Below are 19,929 nucleotides of genomic sequence, written 5' to 3'. Positions count from 1 at the left end.
GTTTGCAACACATTGATTGAACAAAGTGTTAATCTTCTATGCTAACCGCCCTGTGCAATAAAAGTAAAAATAATTAATCCTGAGTTTATTTACATTCGTTGTAGATGTATTTCAAAAACAGCACAAGAGCAGCCTTGGTAAGTGTCTGAAGACTCTCAGGTTTCCCAATGGGAATCGTTCGTTAGCATGTCCTATATTTTCCCCTTCGGTATACCATTTTATGCAAAAAGTTCCTTCTCATTGTAGAACCCAAATATTTACAATGGTCAGTTGACTCTGTTTTGGGAAAGTTGCATCACCCTTTAAGTTTCTACATCTTTTTTAAGCTTCAATGACAAGATCTCAAATTTTCAGCTTCAAATACTTTTGATTCTTGTGCCGACAGGCATTGGGCTTGTGTTGATAGCATCAGCTTGACATCAGTTTGAGATGCTTCTGAGATCAAAAATCATTGACAGGTACATTTGATCTGCAGTTTACCAACTTATGACCGGCTTCAAGTGAATTTTGCATTCCCATAGACTTGTATGGGATTTCAAAACCCTCCTGAAGCAAACAAAAGCTCATCAACAGAAGCCTTAAATCTTTTGCATGGAGATTTTGTCTATATTCTAATTAAACATTTTACAACCCTTTCAGGCTGACTTTCCTGACACCAGGTGTTGGCCAAACTGAAGGGTTGCTCTAGTCTCCCCTATTGCATTCTTGTCACAGTCCAAAGTGCAAGGCCACACATCGTGAGTCCAGTTTTTCAAATAACTTTACTCATCTAAGTGGTAAAGACAAGTCCCTGCAGAATCTTTCTTTTCTGTAAAAGGGCTTGATCATTGTAGCTGCACTTTGTACTGTGGGTGGAGATTTTCCCAGAGGGTGATATAGCCAACCAAAAGCATCATATCAAAAGTCAAAGTTTGGTGGAATAACCATTCTGCAATATTGTCCTCTTTGCGAGTTATTCCTGTATTGATAGATTGGATTCACCTATATCTACTTGTCTTAACAGCCAACTCCATGAAGTCTTTTATGGTTCACTTTGGTGAAAGATATGCTGTATAAAGAATTTTCAATGCCATTCCATGGTCTCACTGTCACACCTTGTTGTACCAAACTGCTACTGGAAAGAACTTGTCAGATCTAAGGCCCTGTACACACAACCGAACAGGTCTGCTGAAACTGGTCCGCAGACCAGTTTCAGCGGACAGATCCGACCGTGTGTACAGCCTAGCAGACAGGTTTCCAGCAGACAAAAGTTTTAAAGCATGCTTTAAAACTTGTCGGCTGGAAACCCGTCCGTCCGACATGTCGGCTGGTTAGTACACCTAACCAGCGGACAGAAATCTCCCACATGCGTCGAATGGATTTGACGCATGCGTGGAAGTATTTTACTTCCTGGTTTGGTGACGTGGCGGCGTCAACGTCACCGCCACGTCACCACGCTGTCTGTCCGCGGGGATTTCGGTTTGATGGTGTGTACAACCATCAGACCGAAATCTCCGAGCGGACATGTCCGATGAAAACGGACCGTTTTCATCGGACATGTTTGCCCGTGTGTACGAGGCCTAAAAGGCTTCTATCACTGCCTTACTTGGTGTCAAATTCCATTAATAAATCATATGGTGCAAGCACTTTAAAAAAGATTTCCTATCCTGGAGCACTTTTATACTCCTTCATAATTGTAGATCAGAAACACTGATTTTTGTTTTGATAAAATATAAATCTTTACAGATATTTAACAAAATCTGTCCAAACATATTACAGGTTTAATTTAGATTGCATGCTTTAATAGACAGGTTTACTAGTATTATTTAAAACTGGAAATTAGGCTTTTTTGCGAATGATAATCTCAAGCATTGGCATGCTGGAACTCATCTATGACAAGCTTGAACATCATTGAATAGAATGTGTGAAAGAAGAACTGACCATCTTACCCCTAGCAAACAATCAGATTGCAAATGTGATTTCAGATCAGGTTTAGAAAGAACCTGAACTGTGGATGTTCTGTCCAAAAAAAAAGAAAGAAAGGGGCAAAGATCTAGTCACTAGTATTGCCTATATACTGCCTGCTGCTGATCTTTTCTCCATTACTGACTAGCCATGCCTTCTTTAGTTCTGTACCTCTGTGTGTGGAGTTATTTGGCAATTCGGATATATCCGAATACCTGAATTACATATTAATCAAATTTTACCAAATGCTGTAAATAACGAATTTCGGAATTTCGGAAATTCGGACTGAAATTCGAATCGAATTTTACATTGTACTCCAGTCGAATCCTCACTATTGCTGAAATCAAAGACTGTGTGTGTTATTGGAGTACCATTTCAAAATAATGCTGTTTTGTTAAGCCAAAGGTGATTTAAAGAGTCATTGTAATCATTTGATGTAGATTTTTCTTTTGTTTGTTTGTAGCCTTTTGGATTTAGAAGAGGCTTTGAATCTCAGGCATTTAAATGACATATCATTCTAATTTTTTTTTTCTACCAGTGAAATGGATCCTTATCTGCCTGCATTCTTCATTTAGAAGAAAAATAAAAACACTTTGCTGCATTCAAATCGAAAACATTGTAACATTTTTGTTTCGACTGATTCAAAAATTATGAATTTGATAATTTTGAATGGAGAAAAATAGGTAAATTAGAATAAAATTCCGAATATGAATTCCGAATACAAATTCCAAAAACGAATCAACCAAATTTAACTAAACAAAATAACTAGATTAACTAATCAAAATGAAACTAAATGAAACAAATTTTTTCATCATGCACATGTCTAGTGTGGAGGTGGCCATCTTGGTTAACGAGCAAGGCTTTGTTTCCTCATGTCACACCAAGCTCCTGCATGACTCTTATTCTGATGACTGGTAGGGGGATATTTAATAAGCAGCAGAGCCGCAAAAAGCATAATGCCATAAAATTGAAGGAAGCAAAAGCAGAGAGATGCTTGTACTGTAAGTAGTGAGGTACATCCAACTCTCCAGCAAGGTGAACAGTGAGCCACACGGTGATAACATCACAAAATCCCACTCCAGATCTCCTGTAACTAGCAGTCACAGACAGCAGTGCCTTAGATTATCCCACACTGCAGATATACAGGTATTAAGCTCAAGGCACAGGAAGCGCCCTGCTATTTTTACAAGAACAAGACAAAAGGTAAATCTTAATGCTTAGGCATAATTACCAGCTGTAGATCATCCCTATAAGATAGTACCATTCTAACTTTACAGATCCACTTTAAAATGGTAGTAAGATGTGATTGCTAAGGGCATTTCAGACAGTTCTTCTTTGGACACTGCTCAATGATAATTAAGGCCTACATTTCTGGGAAACCTCAATGTTCTTTCAGCATGCAGACTTTATGGGAGAGGGAAATAAAAAAATAAAAAAAAGATAAAGGTTAGCTATTAAAGTGTTGGACTTTTAACATATTTTTAATTGTTTCCATAATAGCAGTTAGCAAAAAACTTTCACGTTATACTATGACCAAGAAGAAAATTATGGCTTCTATTGTAGCCTTTTTGATTTAGAAGAGGCTTTGAATCTCAGGCATATCAATGACATATCATTCTATTTTTTCTACCAGTGAAATGGATCCTTATCTGCCTGCATTCTTCATTTAGAAGAAAAATAAAAACACAAATCTGAGGCCTTAGCTCCCACCCCACATATTCAATATCTAAAAAATATATAATTATTTCAGAGTATGAAAACAAGTTTTTCTTGTGCTTCTCCATAAGTTTTTGTTTTCTCTGATGGTGGTGAATGGGCAGTGGGTAGGATACAAGTTGAATGGTTATGACAGGCATTAAGGCATTCAAACTGCTGGTTTATATTCATGTGAAGAACGCAAGTAAAATGTTCAAAAGGACTTCAAAACGAAAGTATGTTCACCCTTTGTATAAAATTCCCCTTCCCACATTCTATGGACATGCATATGACAGAAGAAAAGGACGAAAACATTCAACCCATCAGTGCCACAAATTCATTAATTTACTGTAACTCAATTAGGTGCATTCAGTCTTTACACAAATCAGTACTTGACTAATTGTGCCTAACAACTTATAAAGGCCAAATTCAACACTCACAGGCATAATCTATAGACTGGAAGTCAAAGAGCTGTGTGTCACATGTAGTTTATCTTTCCCTCACAGTCTCTGAAGTCTCATAAGGCTTTGGAGGCCTATAGATACGTGTAGTCATTGTTGATATAAAACAATCCATGACCAGTTGACTAAGAACTCTTGGATATTTTACCAGATTGGCATAGAGCTTTTCAGAAGTGCAATGAGTAGCATAGAACTCAAACAACATACTTCTCATTGCAGAGCAATGTAGATAGTTTTCTTGAAAGGTTTGCTTTAACTCAGTTAATTGAGTCATTAGTTCCCAGACTAGTTAGTTAACTGAGAAACAGTGTGCTCATTGGTGTGCCTACCAAATATACCATGATGCAAGAAATGTACTTTTGTTCCCTGTGGACCAGACACAGAAAGCATGATGGTGTACCTTTTTATTGTCCAGCTGACACCTTTCTCATGTCAGCCAATGCACATGTTCAGGACCCTTCCTGCTTTACGAACACAGCAAAACGATAACCATTGTAGTACAGTAGTGTGTATACAGTATGTGTAGTATGATCTGTGGCTATCTATGTGCTAATTGTATTGTGTTTATTTATATGCCTATGCTAGATATATGTATTTTTTTTAATTTATTAATCGGCGATGGAACAAATGAAGGGGATAAACCCTTGATCATCAAAACAGAAGCTTCCAGGGCAGTTACGTCATGCACCAAAGCGAATGGTCTTCCTGTACAACACAGGAGCTACCAGAAGCTTATAGCTGCAGCCCAATGACACCAACTTAAGCCAGTGACTGTAATTTCTTTGAAGAACCTGAGGATAACTGGATATGCTGAGGAGAGTAATGCTTATGAAGGTGGAGAACATTAAAGTATCAGTATTCCTATATAGAGGAGCTTTAATAACATTTGAGGACTTATATGTAAAAGGAGTTTTTCTGAAGTGAAGTAAATATGTATTGTATTGTATTGTAGGTAATTTATTATACACAATAGACTGCCTGTCAAGTAATACCAAAGAAGGCTGCCATAAATTCCAACTGGTGAGCCTCATCTTTCCTAAAATAACTCATGACATAGAATAGCGCATATTGTATTAAAATATTCTAAAGTAGAAATAAACCCGCCAATGTAGCTATTGGAAAAGAATGCTCAAGATAGAAATATTCAATAAATGCCATTAAACCTTTAATCATGCCGATTATGTTTTCTGCAGTAGTTTCACTTTCATTCTGCCTATTAGTGCATGCGCAGTGTATGCTACATTCAAGGCATGCCTGTCGGCTAATGTCACCTCTCAACCAAATTTTTAAGCCTTCAAATGGTTGGCATTATAGCTGGTCATCTGTGCAGCACCATAACAACTGCAGATCTATATAGATCTGCAGGATAGCAGGATAGGAGGGTTTAGTACTACTTTAATTTCTATATAGGTTAGAGTAATTTCACATGCTATGTATACTTTGTAGACTGAAATTTTAGTTATGTTTTAGTGCATGAACTAATCATGTGAGATCTTAGATTTTAATACCTTTTAAAATGTAATAATTTAATGTAAACCTGAATGCACCTTCAAAGCCACAGCTCCAATGTTACACTTAGATCCATTCAGACAATACATTCTTTCATCAGCATAAAAACTTAATAGAGCAAAGGAAGTTCGAATGTATAAAAATATCAACAATAAAAAAAAAAACAATTCAGGTGTCGATAAAGAACTTAAAATTTGTTTCAACATAAAGTGAAAAAAATTACATTAATAAAAAGCAAAAGAAAAAAATGTGTTCATCAAGCATAATAAACAATAGAAAAAAGTCTGCACATTTCACATTGTAACATACACAATAAAATAAAATGGGTTGAGGACTGTACAAATTTCAGAGATAAATACATTATTTATATGGATATTTTACAAATTCCCCTTACAAATAATAAACTAAAAATAAAAAGGCTTGCTCATCTTTAAAAACAAAAAGCATCCCTTTCTGTTGTGTGAAGTGCGGCTTTGTTTTTCTCTTTACTGTTGGCAGACACAACACTTAGAAAGAAGATTTTCCCATATAAATAGGACTTTGGCAAAAATGATATATATATAGATCTATCTATATATATATATATAGATCTATCTATCTATATATATATATATATATATATATATATATATATATATATATATATATATATATATATATCTATCTATCTATCTATCTATCTATCTATCTATCTATCTATAGATAGATAGATAGATAGATAGATAGATAGATAGATAGATAGATAGATCTATATATATATCAACTAAATAAGACAAAAAAAATGCAAAATTACAAATTCATAAAATATTCTACATTATTTATAACTAGATACAGACCACAACACTGAATAAAAAAGGGATATGGAAAATTAAATATCACTTTGCTCTCCTATCTGCGATGCAGTTTGGGTCATTCAACAGAGAGGGGATTAAAATGCTTATTCCTGGCCCACGCAACTCTTAGATTCAGCAATTTGTGCTTTATTTACCAAAGCTCAGTAGCTGTAAACATGTTTGTCAAAATGAAATAATAAAAAAAAAAAAAACAGCTAATGTTCTTTAGTGAATTGCACTTGACTTAAATATGGAATATGTAAATGCTGAAGGACCATGATTTGGCTGAAGGCTAGCTTTGCACCTGGCTAGGTTGGTTAATGGAAATATTTTTCATCTATAAAAGCCCTAAACAGATGCCTGATTCTGATAGCCATAAATAAGGTTATTTGGCTAAATCCAAGGGCACACAGTTTTAAAAGACTACCATTTAGCTTGGGCATCAACAGACCCAGTCACAGCTTCTTTAACATCTCCTATCACCCAACTCTAAGAGATAACTTTAAGAGTAAGGTAAATAGTGATAAAGGAAGGGGGTACTAATGGACTGATATAGAGTTTCAAAACCAATATTAAAATGATTCATGCTATGACGAGACGGTCAAATAATAGACCAGGTCTTAGTACCCACTCTTTGCTCTTGACCTTTTCCATTTTAGCAGCCTAAAATAATTTCAGGCTCAGGATAACCAGACCTAAAGCAACAAAAACACTCTGTCAATCATCATTCTCTTATGGCATTTCAAAATAATTACAAAACACATAGCAAAAAAGTGGACATCTCTTCATGACTATAAAATGATCTTCTCAGTTTCATTCAGATGGTTGGTGAAGTATCATTTTAGAAGAATAGATATCTAAAAGCTCTTGGTGCATATCTAGCCAAGGACATTGTGTCAAGCACATGGTAATGGTAATGTTGGTGCCCAAGGTTCTTTGAAGATCTTGTCCTGTGACACATTTAGGCAGTCCAGAGATCCAAGACAATAATGTGATTGACAAACAATTTTTGTGATCGTAAAGTCTTTCTTTGTGTGTTTGCCATTGTCTAAATCCGCAGTTCTATGGTTCCTCTATACAGAGGCCTGAGTTAAAAGGTGCTCTCGGTCGGAGCGAGAGAAAGGAGTTCTTTCCAAACTTGAGAGTTGAATTTCTCTAACAGTAAACCCCAGATGAGTTCCTCAGTGATTTGTTTCACATGGGAGGTGCAATCATCCCAGAGATAGCTGTAGTGAAACATAACAAAGTATAAGTACAAACAAGACTCAATAAAACCAACATAGAACAATAAAAAGACTAACAAACATTACGTTGATGTTGTACAACCTAGTCTTAAAATCACAACATTTATCTATTCTAGTCAAAGAAGACATTTCTTCTATAAGGCAATATGGGTTTCTTGCTTGCCCGTAGGGAAGGCAGGATATCATATTCCTACATGGCCTTCTGAAACTTAACAGACTTCCTCTCCCAAGAACTTTGAGGAAGCGATAAAATAGTGGCAAATCTGTCACCTTGTTTTATTTTCTTGTGCATGAAGCAGAAGGCTCAGTCTTCGTGGTTAGCAAAGTTTGGTGTTGATGAGTGCAGCCTAACACTTTGCTGGGCAGGTTTTGTAATGCTGCTACTAAGAAGCTGGTATCTTTTGAAGGACCTTTAATGTAGGGTCACAATATTCATCATAAATCCTTCAGCCTGCATAAAAGATGACTTGTAGTGTATTGTTAGTGTCATGCAAATAAATTATGAGAACTTATAGGGGGGGGGGGTGTAGTAGCTAAATGGGAGAGCATTGTAGCTATGTGGAGATCACCCTAGGCTTGCAATGCTAAAAATCTTCAAGCAATCAAAAAACACTAGCAGGATCTACAACATGTGTATGACTAGGTTTGGGATATGAGATAATGTACTCTTAAGCCCCGTACACACTACTAGTACACTACTACTAATACACTACTACTTACTGACAGCTCAGGTCAGACCCTGCTATGTGTATTGTGTTCTGACAGGGGGACGCAAAAAGTAGGGTTTATCATAGGAAAGGAATACATTTGGTGTTACAGTGCAGTAACCTCTCTATGTATGGACATTTTTTTTTTTTTTGCAATATTTCTTATGTTTTATTTTAACAAAACGCAGATATTCTTGTGTAGCTGCTTAAAGAAACACCTTGCTCATGCCCATGTAAAGCTCCCCTCCACAGTCCCTTATACCTAGCTTTCCCGTGTTTCCTGGCCACTTCTTCCTCCACTGCTGCTGAAATAATTGGTGTCAGCAACCCAGGAGAGTAGTGATGCTACTCTCCCCCAGACACGTAACTAGCTTGAGCCTAGTAATTGGCTGCTATGCCTGAGCATTGTAACAGAGGAGGACAAGAGTAGGCCATATGCTCCACCATACCTTGAAGTTATAGTATAATATGGTAGCCAGCTACAAAGGAGGAAGAAGTGGTAAGTATAAGGGGGTTGGGGGCTTTGAAGAAACATTGTTACTTAACCTTGCATGGGCAAGATGATATGGACTTAATGTTTAGTCCACCTGCTGTAATAACTCTAGCTCTGTCTTTTTGTTAGAAGGCTCAGTAGCTCCCAGTGGACGGCATGGTAAAGATCTATGAGCAGTAGGGACAGGTAAGTTTAAGACTTTGTTTGCATACTGTTAGGGAGGAGGGAAACTACAGCTGCTACAATTGAAGTTATCCCTTGAATAATTTTGAAAAATTAAATTTTTATTTAAAGATTTGAAAATAAAAATAAAAAATGTTCACACCCATTTATAAATGTGTAAATTTGAAAACAAAACTGACTGAAACCCATCATACTTCATGACAACCAATGTTAACATTAGTTTCATATTTATTAAACACTTCCAAATGTACTGAAAATTGCTGTGCTTTGTGAGATGGGTAACTAAGTCAGGTAGGTTTTAGGTGTGTGCTGATCATTTTTGATACAGACATTCAATGTGAAAATGTTAGATGAATACATGCCTCTATGACTTGTTCCAGAGCTTATTAACTTTGACAACATAGTTATATAGTTACTTGGTAATCTGGTTGAAAAAACACACAAGTCCATACAGTTCAACTGACATAGAAAAAAACAACAACACACACACAAATAGAAAACCCCTACAGGCAACCCCCCCCCCTAATAATGCGTGATACAATTTGAGACAATCAGCTATTCTCTGAGCCAACTTTTCTTCAAAATATTAGTATCCAGTTATATTATGTGCATTTAGGAAAGAATCCAGGCCTTTCTTAAAACAATCTACTGAGCTGGCCAGAACCACCTATTGAGGGAGTCTATTCCACATTTACACAGATTTTACTGTGAAGAAGCCTTTCCATATTTGGAGATTAAATCACTTTTCCTCCAGACGTAAAGAGTGCCCCCTTGTCTTATGTAATGACCTCAAAGTAATTAGCTATACACCAAGTTCACTATATGGCTATATGGACCATTTATGTATTTATACATGTTAATCATATCCTCCCTTAATCTCCTCTTCTCAAGAGAGAATACATTTAGTTACTCTAATCTGAGCTCCTCTTATCAGTTTGGTTATCCTTCTCTGTACTTTCTCCAGTTCCGCAATATCCTTTTTGTGAACTGGTGCCCAAAACTGAACTGCATATTCCAGATAAAGTCTTTCTAATGATTTGTACAGGGGCAAAATGATCTCTCTCTCTCTCTCTGGAGTCTATACCTCTCTTAATAACAGCTTGGCATTGCATGCTATTATTAAGCTTATGATCTACCTTCTCCACCATTGACTCCCCCAGTTGTACTCCTCCTAGTATGTATGATGCATGCATATTGTTAGTCCCCAACATTAAACCCCATTTGCCACACAGTTGCCCAGTGTATTGCATTGAGGTCATGTTTTAAGTTGGAGACATCCTGTAAGGATGTTATTCTACTGCATAGCTTGGTGTCATCTGTGAAGACCGAAATAGTACTAGACCCTATATCATTTATAAACCAAATAATAGTATGAACCTGGGCCTTTTAACTAGCCTTTATGTATAGCTGTAGGCTCTGGTGGCTCTTTTTAAAAAACTGATTTATTAGAACCAATCAGAATGAAATTGCCATTTTCCTAAGGCAGGTTAAATAAGTGGAATTTCCCATCTCTCATGCAATAAGGGACACCACAATGTTTTCTTGGCTCAAGAAAGCTGCTGCTGACATGTCAGGCCCTGGTGGAGATATATGTGTGATATGTCATCTCTGAGCAATAGACAAGGACAGAACACAGAAACACGACAGGAGCAGAAAATGGGAAGAATTGATCACATACTTCAGGAGAAGGCCAAGCCCTGCAGAGAGCCTGTACTGAGGAACTTGCCAGTGTCCACAAAAGACTGGTCTGATGAGGGAAGACAAAAGGGCAAATTAGTTACCAGGGAACATACTGGTGACCCCTATCATAAGGGCTTATGCTATATGTAAAGGTTTGGGGAAATTAGGTGCAAAAACTGCATTTTTGATTTGTTGATTTAGTCCATTTTGCTACTATAGTCATTTGCCAATAACTGATATTAATGCCAAAGCTAGGTAAATTGTGACATCACAGAAACCATTTTGTGTTATCTTTGTGTTAGTAGTTGGCATAGCATGGTAAAACATATATCAACAATGATTACTCTTCTCTTCTTCTATAGTATTCATAAAAACACATCAGGAACATTTCTGAAACAAGTGTAATTTTGCGGGCGTAAAGTTATTTTGAATTTTCAGACTGAACCGTTCATGCAACATGTTAGATCAATACTTATTATTACATAATATCAATATATACCAGGTAAAACACAGACTGCATTATTAGCCCTTCAAGTGATATTAAACCCAAGTACTTCAGCAGCTGATTTAATTACTTACTAAGTATGCAGCCTCTTTATCTTTTCTTTCTCTTGCAGCACCTATGGAGCCATCCTTGCATCTAGGCAGTTGTGTCTCCCTACAATGTGTACATCATTGGGAAAACACAGCCCTGTAGCTTTGGATGGCAAGGCATTCCCCTGCTCCTCTCTTCTCCAAGCTAACAGTCTGACTCCAGACTACTGTTAACTCTTTCCTGTGAAGACTGGAAGTTCAGGGAAGCAATGAGGAGAGAGCAGGAGCCAAAAGCATTCAAACTGCAAGTGCTGGGGTAGGAATTTTAACAGTTTACTTGGGAATGTTGAATTTTTTGTGCTCAATGTATGGGACAAAAAAAACACTGAGGGTTTAATAACACTTTAAGTGCTTTTTTGTAATAAGTGTGCCTTCTAAAGAACTGTTAACTACTCCTAAGCCTGGGTTCACACTAAGGAACAGGGTGGCTCACAGTATGGAGTCTGGTGCGTCTCCATTCACTATTTCAGGTCCGATTTCAGCCAGAATTTGTGGCTGAATTTGGAGCTGACATTGTCTGTGTCAGCTCTGAATTCAGCCTAAAATTCGGGCTGAAATCAGACCTGAAATGGTGAATGGAGACGCACCAGACCCTGTGCAATTCGCACCGAAGCCGCTCCAGAGATGTGTGAACCGGCTCCATAGAGAGCTGATCACAATCTGCTGACATGCGAATTGGATGCGGAGAAACTCACATTCTATTCGCACCTGTGTGAACCCAGCCTGAGCCACCAATCAGCACCAGAGTTACCCTGAAAGTTTTAATCTGATTGGTGGTCATTGGACTGTACAGTAACTGCAGTTCTTAGTAAGAAAACACTGATACAGACCCAGAATGGCTGGCTCCATTCTGTTTCAGTGAATTCCTGTCAAAAACAAGCTGGCTTCATTATGCATGCTGTCTGGCTAACTGAATAGTTTCACAAAATGGCTGATTAATCTCTGCAGGTGTCTGTCTGTCTTAATTAAACAAAATGGCTGACTGGGACAGATTCAGTATGTAAAGCAGTCTCCATATAACGGGTGGCTTTTCTCTGTGGGGAATACGTGTTTCTAGGAAGGGGTTTCCTCTCACCTTGTAGGCTGGTTCCATTGGAACTGGTGCAGGTGGGAGGTGGTGAGGCCTGAGGTCGGACTACAGGGGCAAAAGCGCTCTTTTGTTTGACAGCTGACACCATATTGGCTGGAGAGAAGGAGAAGATTCCAGAGGAACTGCTACAGTTGGACTGGAGGCTGGTGGATGAGGCCATTGTGGGACTGGATGGAACAACTACAAGACAAATGATATGAGGTGTCAATATACAGAATCTGAATCATATCAGATCCATTGTGTGCGACACAAAATACTATAACATAGCTTGTTACAGATGTGGTATATATAGCAAAAATTATAACTACTAAACAAATATTTTATATTAAAGCAGTGTGTACTACAAATAAAACACTATGGATCATAAATTATTAATATTAATATATCAAATTAATTATAAGAACATTTACTAACATGGAGTATGTGTGTAAGACCCCTTTCACACTGAGGCAGTTTTTAGGCATTTTAACACTAGAAATAACCTCTGAAAAGTGCCTGAAAGCTGCCTCCCATTCATTGCAATGAGTGCTTTCACAATTAGGCGGTGCGCATGCGGAATGTTATAAAAAGTTCTGCAAGCACCATCTTTGGGGCGGGTTGGGAGCGCTATAAATAGTGCTCCCAAAACGCCCCTGCCCATTGAAATGAATGGGGAGAGCTTCCAAAGCACCTTAAAAGCAATTTGAAAGCACTGCAAAACTGGACTTTTTTTTTTTTTAATAAACCGCCCCGCTAGCACCTGAAAAAGCACTGCAAAAATGACTGGCGCTTTAACACAGTTTTAGCGGTGCTGCAGTGTGTAAAACTACTGAACACTAGATGGTCATTAAGAATTGAATGCTTAAATGTCTAGTTTAAGCCTAATTTAAGTCACAGAATTGGTTATGCAGTTGAACAGACTTTGTACTAACAACCTCCATTTTCATAGTGTAACCTTTTCTGTCCTGTTACAGTAGTTGTACAGGATGTTTAAATATGATTGACCACTCAAATAAGACTCAGTGCTCTCAGTATTGTAACAGACCTTTTCAGACACTCCACCTTCCCAGCTCTGTCAGTGTGAGGACAGTTGGGCTGAGGGGTATGGCTGTTACTCAGCTCTGCCAGCACAGTGCACATGAGTGTGACACAAGCAACAGGATTTTCACTGAGAGTTAAAGGTATTGTAAACTATTTCCATGTAAAAATCAGTCAGTCACACAAGTGGTGGTGGGAGTATTCAGAATAAAGTAGAAGTGCAGTAAAATACTCTCTAAGCTTAAACCTGCTCATACTCCCATTCTAAACCCTATATTAACGAACCTGTAAAGGAAAGATGTCAATACTTACTATTCTGTGCGGGCGCATGATCTCACAGCGATCAGCTTCAGTGAAGAGGAGAGATAACCAACAACTGCTGCAATGACTATTTGGTGACAACACCCATAGACTTGATATGGGTACCCATTGGTGGCTGTCTCTCCTCTACACACTGAAGCCGTTGCTGGGAACTGATCATGTGACCTGAATGCTCTCAGAAAAGATCATTATAAACATTTTTCCTTTACAAGGTATTTAGAACAGGGCTTAGAATGGGAGTGGGAGCAGGTTTAGGCTTAGATAGTATTTGACTGGACTTCTACTTTAAACATTTTGGACTGAGCCTGTTATTGTCCAAATGAAAGCTACAATGTTACAATCACACTAAAGTAAACACAAATTCACCTGTATACTTAGGCCTGGTTCACTCTAGTGCGAATTCTGATGCAACTTGGTTGGCACAGAATTGCATGGCAAGGGAAATCTTATTGTTTTTAATGGTATCCATTTTAATCAAAGCAACTCAAAGCGGTGCGATTTTGGAAAAGGTTCCTGCACTACTTTGGTGCAATGTACAGTATGACCTCGCCCGATAAAATATGCAAAGTTGCATCAAAATTGCGCCACATATTCACACTGCAAATCACATTAAAGTAACATTGCAATAATGTGAACCAAACCTTAAGTAAACTGGCATCAAAAAAGAAAAGCAGACACTTAAGTTACCTGCAAACTCACCTTGGGAACTCTAAAATCCCCAAATACTCTTAAATAAACCCTGGCTTTAAAAATATGACAAATGCCTCACCCCTCAAAGTCCACTAGCTATTGCTCCTTTAATGTTATATGTGGCCTCATTGACCAATAGTGGGGAGCGGGACATGGGAAGAGGCAGGCCAGGTATCCTTCCTGAACTTGAGATTTGCATAGCAAATTTGAATAAATGGTTCCAGAGCACTTGGAAATACATGTAAAGGTATATTTTATCCTTAAAACCAGTTAAGTCCTTAAAGCAAAACTAAACCCTCCTATTCTTTACAACAGTGGTTCCCAACTCCTGCCCTAAGTACTCACGAACAGGCCAGATTTTAAGTATTAACTTGGGGAGATGCAGACTGGAATTTTACAATCACTGAGCAGCAAATTATATTACCTTTGATGTATTTCAGTTATCTTGCAAACCTGGCCTGTTAGTGGGTCCCAAAGACAGGAGTTGAGAACCACTGCTTTACAGCCAAGGAAGCTGCCATATTAGCCTGATGGCTATCTGATGGCTTGAGAGCTTGATTGGGAGCAGAAACAACTGTGACTTTCATGGCATGCCTTGAATGTAAGGCCTCGTACACACAACCGTTTTCCTCGACAAAATCCATCAAGAAACTTGGTGGCAGAGCTTTTTTGCAGAGGAAAACGGTTGTGTGTATGTTTTTTGTCGAGTAAACTGTCGTGGATCTCAACGAGAAAAAAAGAGAACAAGTTCTCTTTTTTCTCGTCGGGAGTCTCAATTTCCTCGTCGTGTTTCTCGTCGGGCTGGTTTACGACGAGAAACACGTTTGTGTGTATGCTTAGAAACCCGCGCATGCTCAGAATAAAGTATGAGACGGGAGCGCACCTTCGGTAAAAGTAGCGTTCGTAATGGAGATAGCACATTCGTCACGCTGTAACAGATTGAAAAGCACGAATCGTCTCTCACCAAACATTTACTTAACACGCAGTAACATGAGATTAGCAAAAGCAGCCCCAAGGGTGGCGCCAGTGGAATCGAACTTCCCCTTTATAGTGCTGTTGTATGTGTTGTACGTCACCGCGTTTGAGAACGATGAGATTTTGTCTTGACAGTGTGTACGCAAAGAAAGCTTGACAAGATTCTCGACAAGCCTGACAAGGAACTCGTCGAGGAAAACAATGTTTCTTTTACGACAAGTTTCTCGGTCGTGTGTACGAGGCCTTGGGTTTTGGGAAACAGATAAACTGATGCATTTAGCTCTATTTTAAGCTTGTATGGCACTGCATTACAAAAAGTGCTGTATGTAGAATGTGGTATTATGTGTAAAAGTGCACTAAAGTTTACAAAAAAACTTTCAGTGAGCCTATAGATGGAAGTTTTCTGTACATTTTTGATCTGTAGTATCCTCTGAAGAAACATAAATGCAATCTATCTGATTGTGAAAACAATATATACTCGCTCTAAGGTGAAAAACAATAATTGTTAATATGAATAGAACTTGCAAATAATCACTTGAAACATGCAATAAATAAATTACGGCACTCGCAACAAATGAAAGAAATAACCGAAACAAAATAACCATCAAAAATGTTATCACAATTGTGTTGATTTATAATCCAAAATTGCATTATTAAAGTACTCTAGTGCTCCAAAAAACTTTAAACACTGTTTAAAATTACAAAAACACAATGCTTGAAACAGTGCAATGTTGATAAATGAACAAAAAATTATAATATTAAATTACATTGCAATAACGTCTCAAAATAAGTGCTCCGGTGTGCCAATCCATTGAAAAGGGCAAAGTGCTTCTAACTTCCACTCTGTAATGTGACACACTCCCCTTCAGTGTACCCACTCACCAGATAAAGTGAACCCCTAGCTTTTGACGCTAAGGGTCAAGTAGGCTGAAAATTTGGCTGGTGATGATTTGAACAGGTCCACAAGAGATCTCTCCTGGCATAATTAAATTTGTAATTATTACCAGGAAAAAAGGAAAGGGAATTTATAGTGAATTTCTGTATGATTGTTCCTTGATTGTATCCTACTTGATTACATGCCTATTTTAATTTGGTGTTTTGTATGTAGGAACTTTTTGTTTGCGCAATAAACACCTATCATACAGAAATTCACTATTAGTTCCCTTTCCTTTTTTCCTGGTTAATATCTCAACTTTAATGACGCTGGAAGAGCTCTCTTGTGGACCTGTTCAAATCATAATTCCCAGACAAATTTTCAGACTATTTGACTGAAAAACTAGGGGTCTATTTTATCTGGTGAGTGGGTACACTGAAGGGGAGTATGTCACATTACAGAGTGGAAGTTTGAAGCACTTTGCACTTTTCAATGGATTGGAGACCAAGAGCACTTATTTTGGGAAGTAATTGCAATATAATTTAATATTATAATTGTTGTGTTCATTTATCAATTTTGCACTGTTTCAAGCATTGTGTTTTTGTAATTGTATACAGTGTTTGAAGCTTTTTGGAGCACTAGAGCACTTTAATAGTACAATAAGATTTTTGATGGTTATTTGATTCATTTGTTGCAAGCGCTGTAATTTTTTGCAATCTATCTGATTGCATGTAAAATACATTAAAAGTCTTTAAAATGAAAACAAAGAAAACCCATAGAACATATGTGAATCTTTATATGTACTGGTGTGATTGAGCCCTTTACATCTCTGCACACTCCCCATGAAACAAACACTTACTGGCATAAGGTGAGTTGGCAGCTGATCCATTGAGGAAGCTGGGCGATCCAGCGAGATTGGACATGGCTGTGTTTCCGTAGCCGTTCATGCTGGTTGTGACGGAGCTGTAGTTGGTTTGTTGGGGGGTGGTGCTGGGTGCGTAACTATGGGGTGATACACTGCTTGTGTTGCGGGTGAAGCCTGAGGAATGACACCAAGAAATCAGAGATGATCAATAATTCTGTTTTCATTCTTCCTAGAACACTTCCAGTGTAAACAAAAAACAGGACACAATCCTCAAAATGTCTTGAACATGGCAATGGCATCAGATATGTATATTTCTCAATGTTAATGCATACATGCTAAGTTTGTAGGTGTGACAGTTTCAGTTATGTATTACCTCTTACAGTGTAAACAGAACGCCCCCTGACAATATCTGCACCTGCTTTTCCTCCTGTAGGACAGAGCCATCTTTGTTCAGGCACCATCCAGGATCAGTGGCGGCTGGTGCTCCATCGGTCGGGGGGCGGCAGATGGACCTGACACCAGCCCCACCCCGTCGCTCCAGCCTGCACCACACCAATAACCCCCCTATCGCCAGTTCACTCACCCTGTGCTGACAGGCAGCGGCTTCCCCCCTCAGTCTCTCTGTGTCCCTGGATGTGTCGCCTCCGTGTCCTCCTCATAGGCAAATAGGATGGCTTCTCCTTTTGGCCAATTGGAAAACTCTCTCACAACCCTCTTCCTAATTGGCCAGGAGAGAATCAGTGTGATAATAGCAAATATTCATTCGCTATTGTCACACAACTGGGTAGGCTCAGAACGCAGTGCTCTGTCCCCCGAGACCACTCTTTTTTGAAGCCTACAAGAGCCTCTGGCTCTAATCACATGCTTAAAAAAAACCATGCACCCCTAATGGACAGGCCGCCACTGGTCAGGATCTACTTCTACTTAGATACTGGCCCGTAGATGACACAATCATGTTAATCTTTATGCCTGAGCAGGTTTTGGCTGTGTTCACATTTACCTAACATAGATCATCCCCTCTCAATTTGTGACTTGCCAGACAATGTTGCAGTCTTATCCCTGGGAGAGAGGAAATTAAGGAACTGCTTATTTTGCCTGCAGCAGACTGATGACATCATCTCAAAGTAGGTGACTGGAGCTCAAGAACTTATTTTTATTGGACATAGGTAGAACTTTTTCAAAGATTTAATGAAGTTATTGAAAGGGCCACTTTGAATCACTAAATGCAGCCCATTAATTGACACCCATGATTGTTTTTGCTTTCTAAAAAGTTAACTATAACACTAAAATGCAGCCTGAAACCCCTTCATATTCCTGACTTTCCACACTGAAAACACTGAAGTCATCTAATAAATGTTTATTTTTCCTTATTCAGACCTGTATCACATGCTATTCAAAATGCTAAAAACCTAATGATGTAAGATAAGTAATGTATTTATGTACCAATATATCTTATACCTGAAATAAGTTATCGTGCACCGCATATTAGAAAGTGTGACATTTTTTCTTACCCTGATTGGTGACTTGTGATGGCTCAGAAACATTGACAGCGAGTTGCCCGCTAAAAGAGTTGACTCCCATCATGCTGGGGTGTACAGAGGAGTTGGAGAGGCCAGGAAGTTGGCTGTGGTTCCTTGGAACACTGTAAAGCGCTTCGGCAATGTCAGCTGCCCTTTTCAATATAATTTCCTGTTAAAATAAGGCACTCATAGTATCAAACATCCAAATAAAACACACTGCAGCCCTTCCAGTGTAAATCAGTTAGCTGATGGTCATTAGTGGATGGTAAGCTTTCAATTAATGGGCACACAGGCAATGCTCATAACTCTTCTGAGAATTTCCCTAGTTCAGTGATGGCAAACCTTGATGCCTCAGATGTTTTGGAACTACATTTTCCATGATTCTCAACTACACTGCAGTGTGCATGGGCATAATGGGAAATGTAGTTCCAAAACATCTGGGGTGCCAAGGTTCACCATCACTACCCTAGTGACTGCTAACTTTTCCCAGCATGCATGGCTTTTTTTCCCCCATAAATATCCCAGCATGCATGGCTTATTCCTCTGGAGTCACATGAAGCTTACTTTGACATATTTTGCCATGGCATATCATACATTATAGAAGGGGGTAACAATTTGCCTTTTCCTGTTCTTTATTCATTAGATTTCAATTTGGCAAACAATGGGTTTACTGTGATTTTTTTTTGTATGTTGGTATGAAATTGCCACTTTTATGATAAAAATTACACATACCAGTAATTGTTTTGCTACAGTGTAATGAAACATAACAGATCAACTAGGTTTGAAGTCATATGTTGACTTATATTCCAAAGTTACATTTATACTTTAAGGAAGATAATAAATGCAAGTGGTTATCTTATTTGTTTATATGGCATCAACACATTACAGAAATCATAAATCCATTTACATCAGTTACTGTACCTGACTAGCTTAGTCTATGTCCCTCCAAAAGTATTACATACACATGGTAGACCTTAGTGCAAATGATCCATATATTGAGAGTGTTTAGCTACATTGAGTTAGTATTCTTGAGTGTTGTTGTAACTTTAAAACCTAAGGTTACTCAAAACAAAAAACACAAGAAAAATTCTATCAAAGGTGTACGACTTTCCCCTCTTTTTGTATCCCATTTTCTTTATTTATAGAAGCCATACAATGTCTTCTATGAATGAAACAGGATCTTTAAATGGCAGACAATCTAATGCTTGATAGGGGTTTTGGCGGGGGGGGGGGG

At 38.2% G+C, this 19,929-nt stretch overlaps 1 protein-coding gene across 5 annotated transcripts in view; it reads right to left on the bottom strand.

Moving 5' to 3' along the window:
• Positions 1–7,095: 7,095 nt before the first annotated feature.
• EBF1 (EBF transcription factor 1) overlaps positions 7,096–19,929 on the bottom strand; it is a 449,855-nt gene continuing 437,021 nt past the window's right edge. For 2 of the 5 annotated variants that reach the window (XM_040345067.1, XM_040345068.1), the window contains exons 13-17: positions 18,687–18,864; positions 17,170–17,349; positions 12,419–12,613; positions 10,748–10,816; positions 7,096–7,668 (exon numbers count right to left, since the gene is read on the bottom strand). In XM_040345067.1, the coding sequence (XP_040201001.1) occupies positions 10,749–10,816; positions 12,419–12,613; positions 17,170–17,349; positions 18,687–18,864 (621 nt within the window). In that variant the 3' untranslated portion in view covers positions 7,096–7,668; position 10,748. The remainder of the gene's footprint in view (positions 7,669–10,747; positions 10,817–12,418; positions 12,614–17,169; positions 17,350–18,686; positions 18,865–19,929) is intronic. The other 3 variants (XM_040345069.1, XM_040345071.1, XM_040345072.1) reach the window with 2 other exon arrangements.

Source organism: Rana temporaria, chromosome 3 (genome assembly GCF_905171775.1).
Source record: "Rana temporaria chromosome 3, aRanTem1.1, whole genome shotgun sequence".
Lineage (NCBI taxonomy): Eukaryota > Metazoa > Chordata > Amphibia > Anura > Ranidae > Rana > Rana temporaria.
The sequence above is the reverse complement of the archived record's forward strand: the minus strand, read 5'-3'. Positions and strand labels throughout refer to the sequence as shown.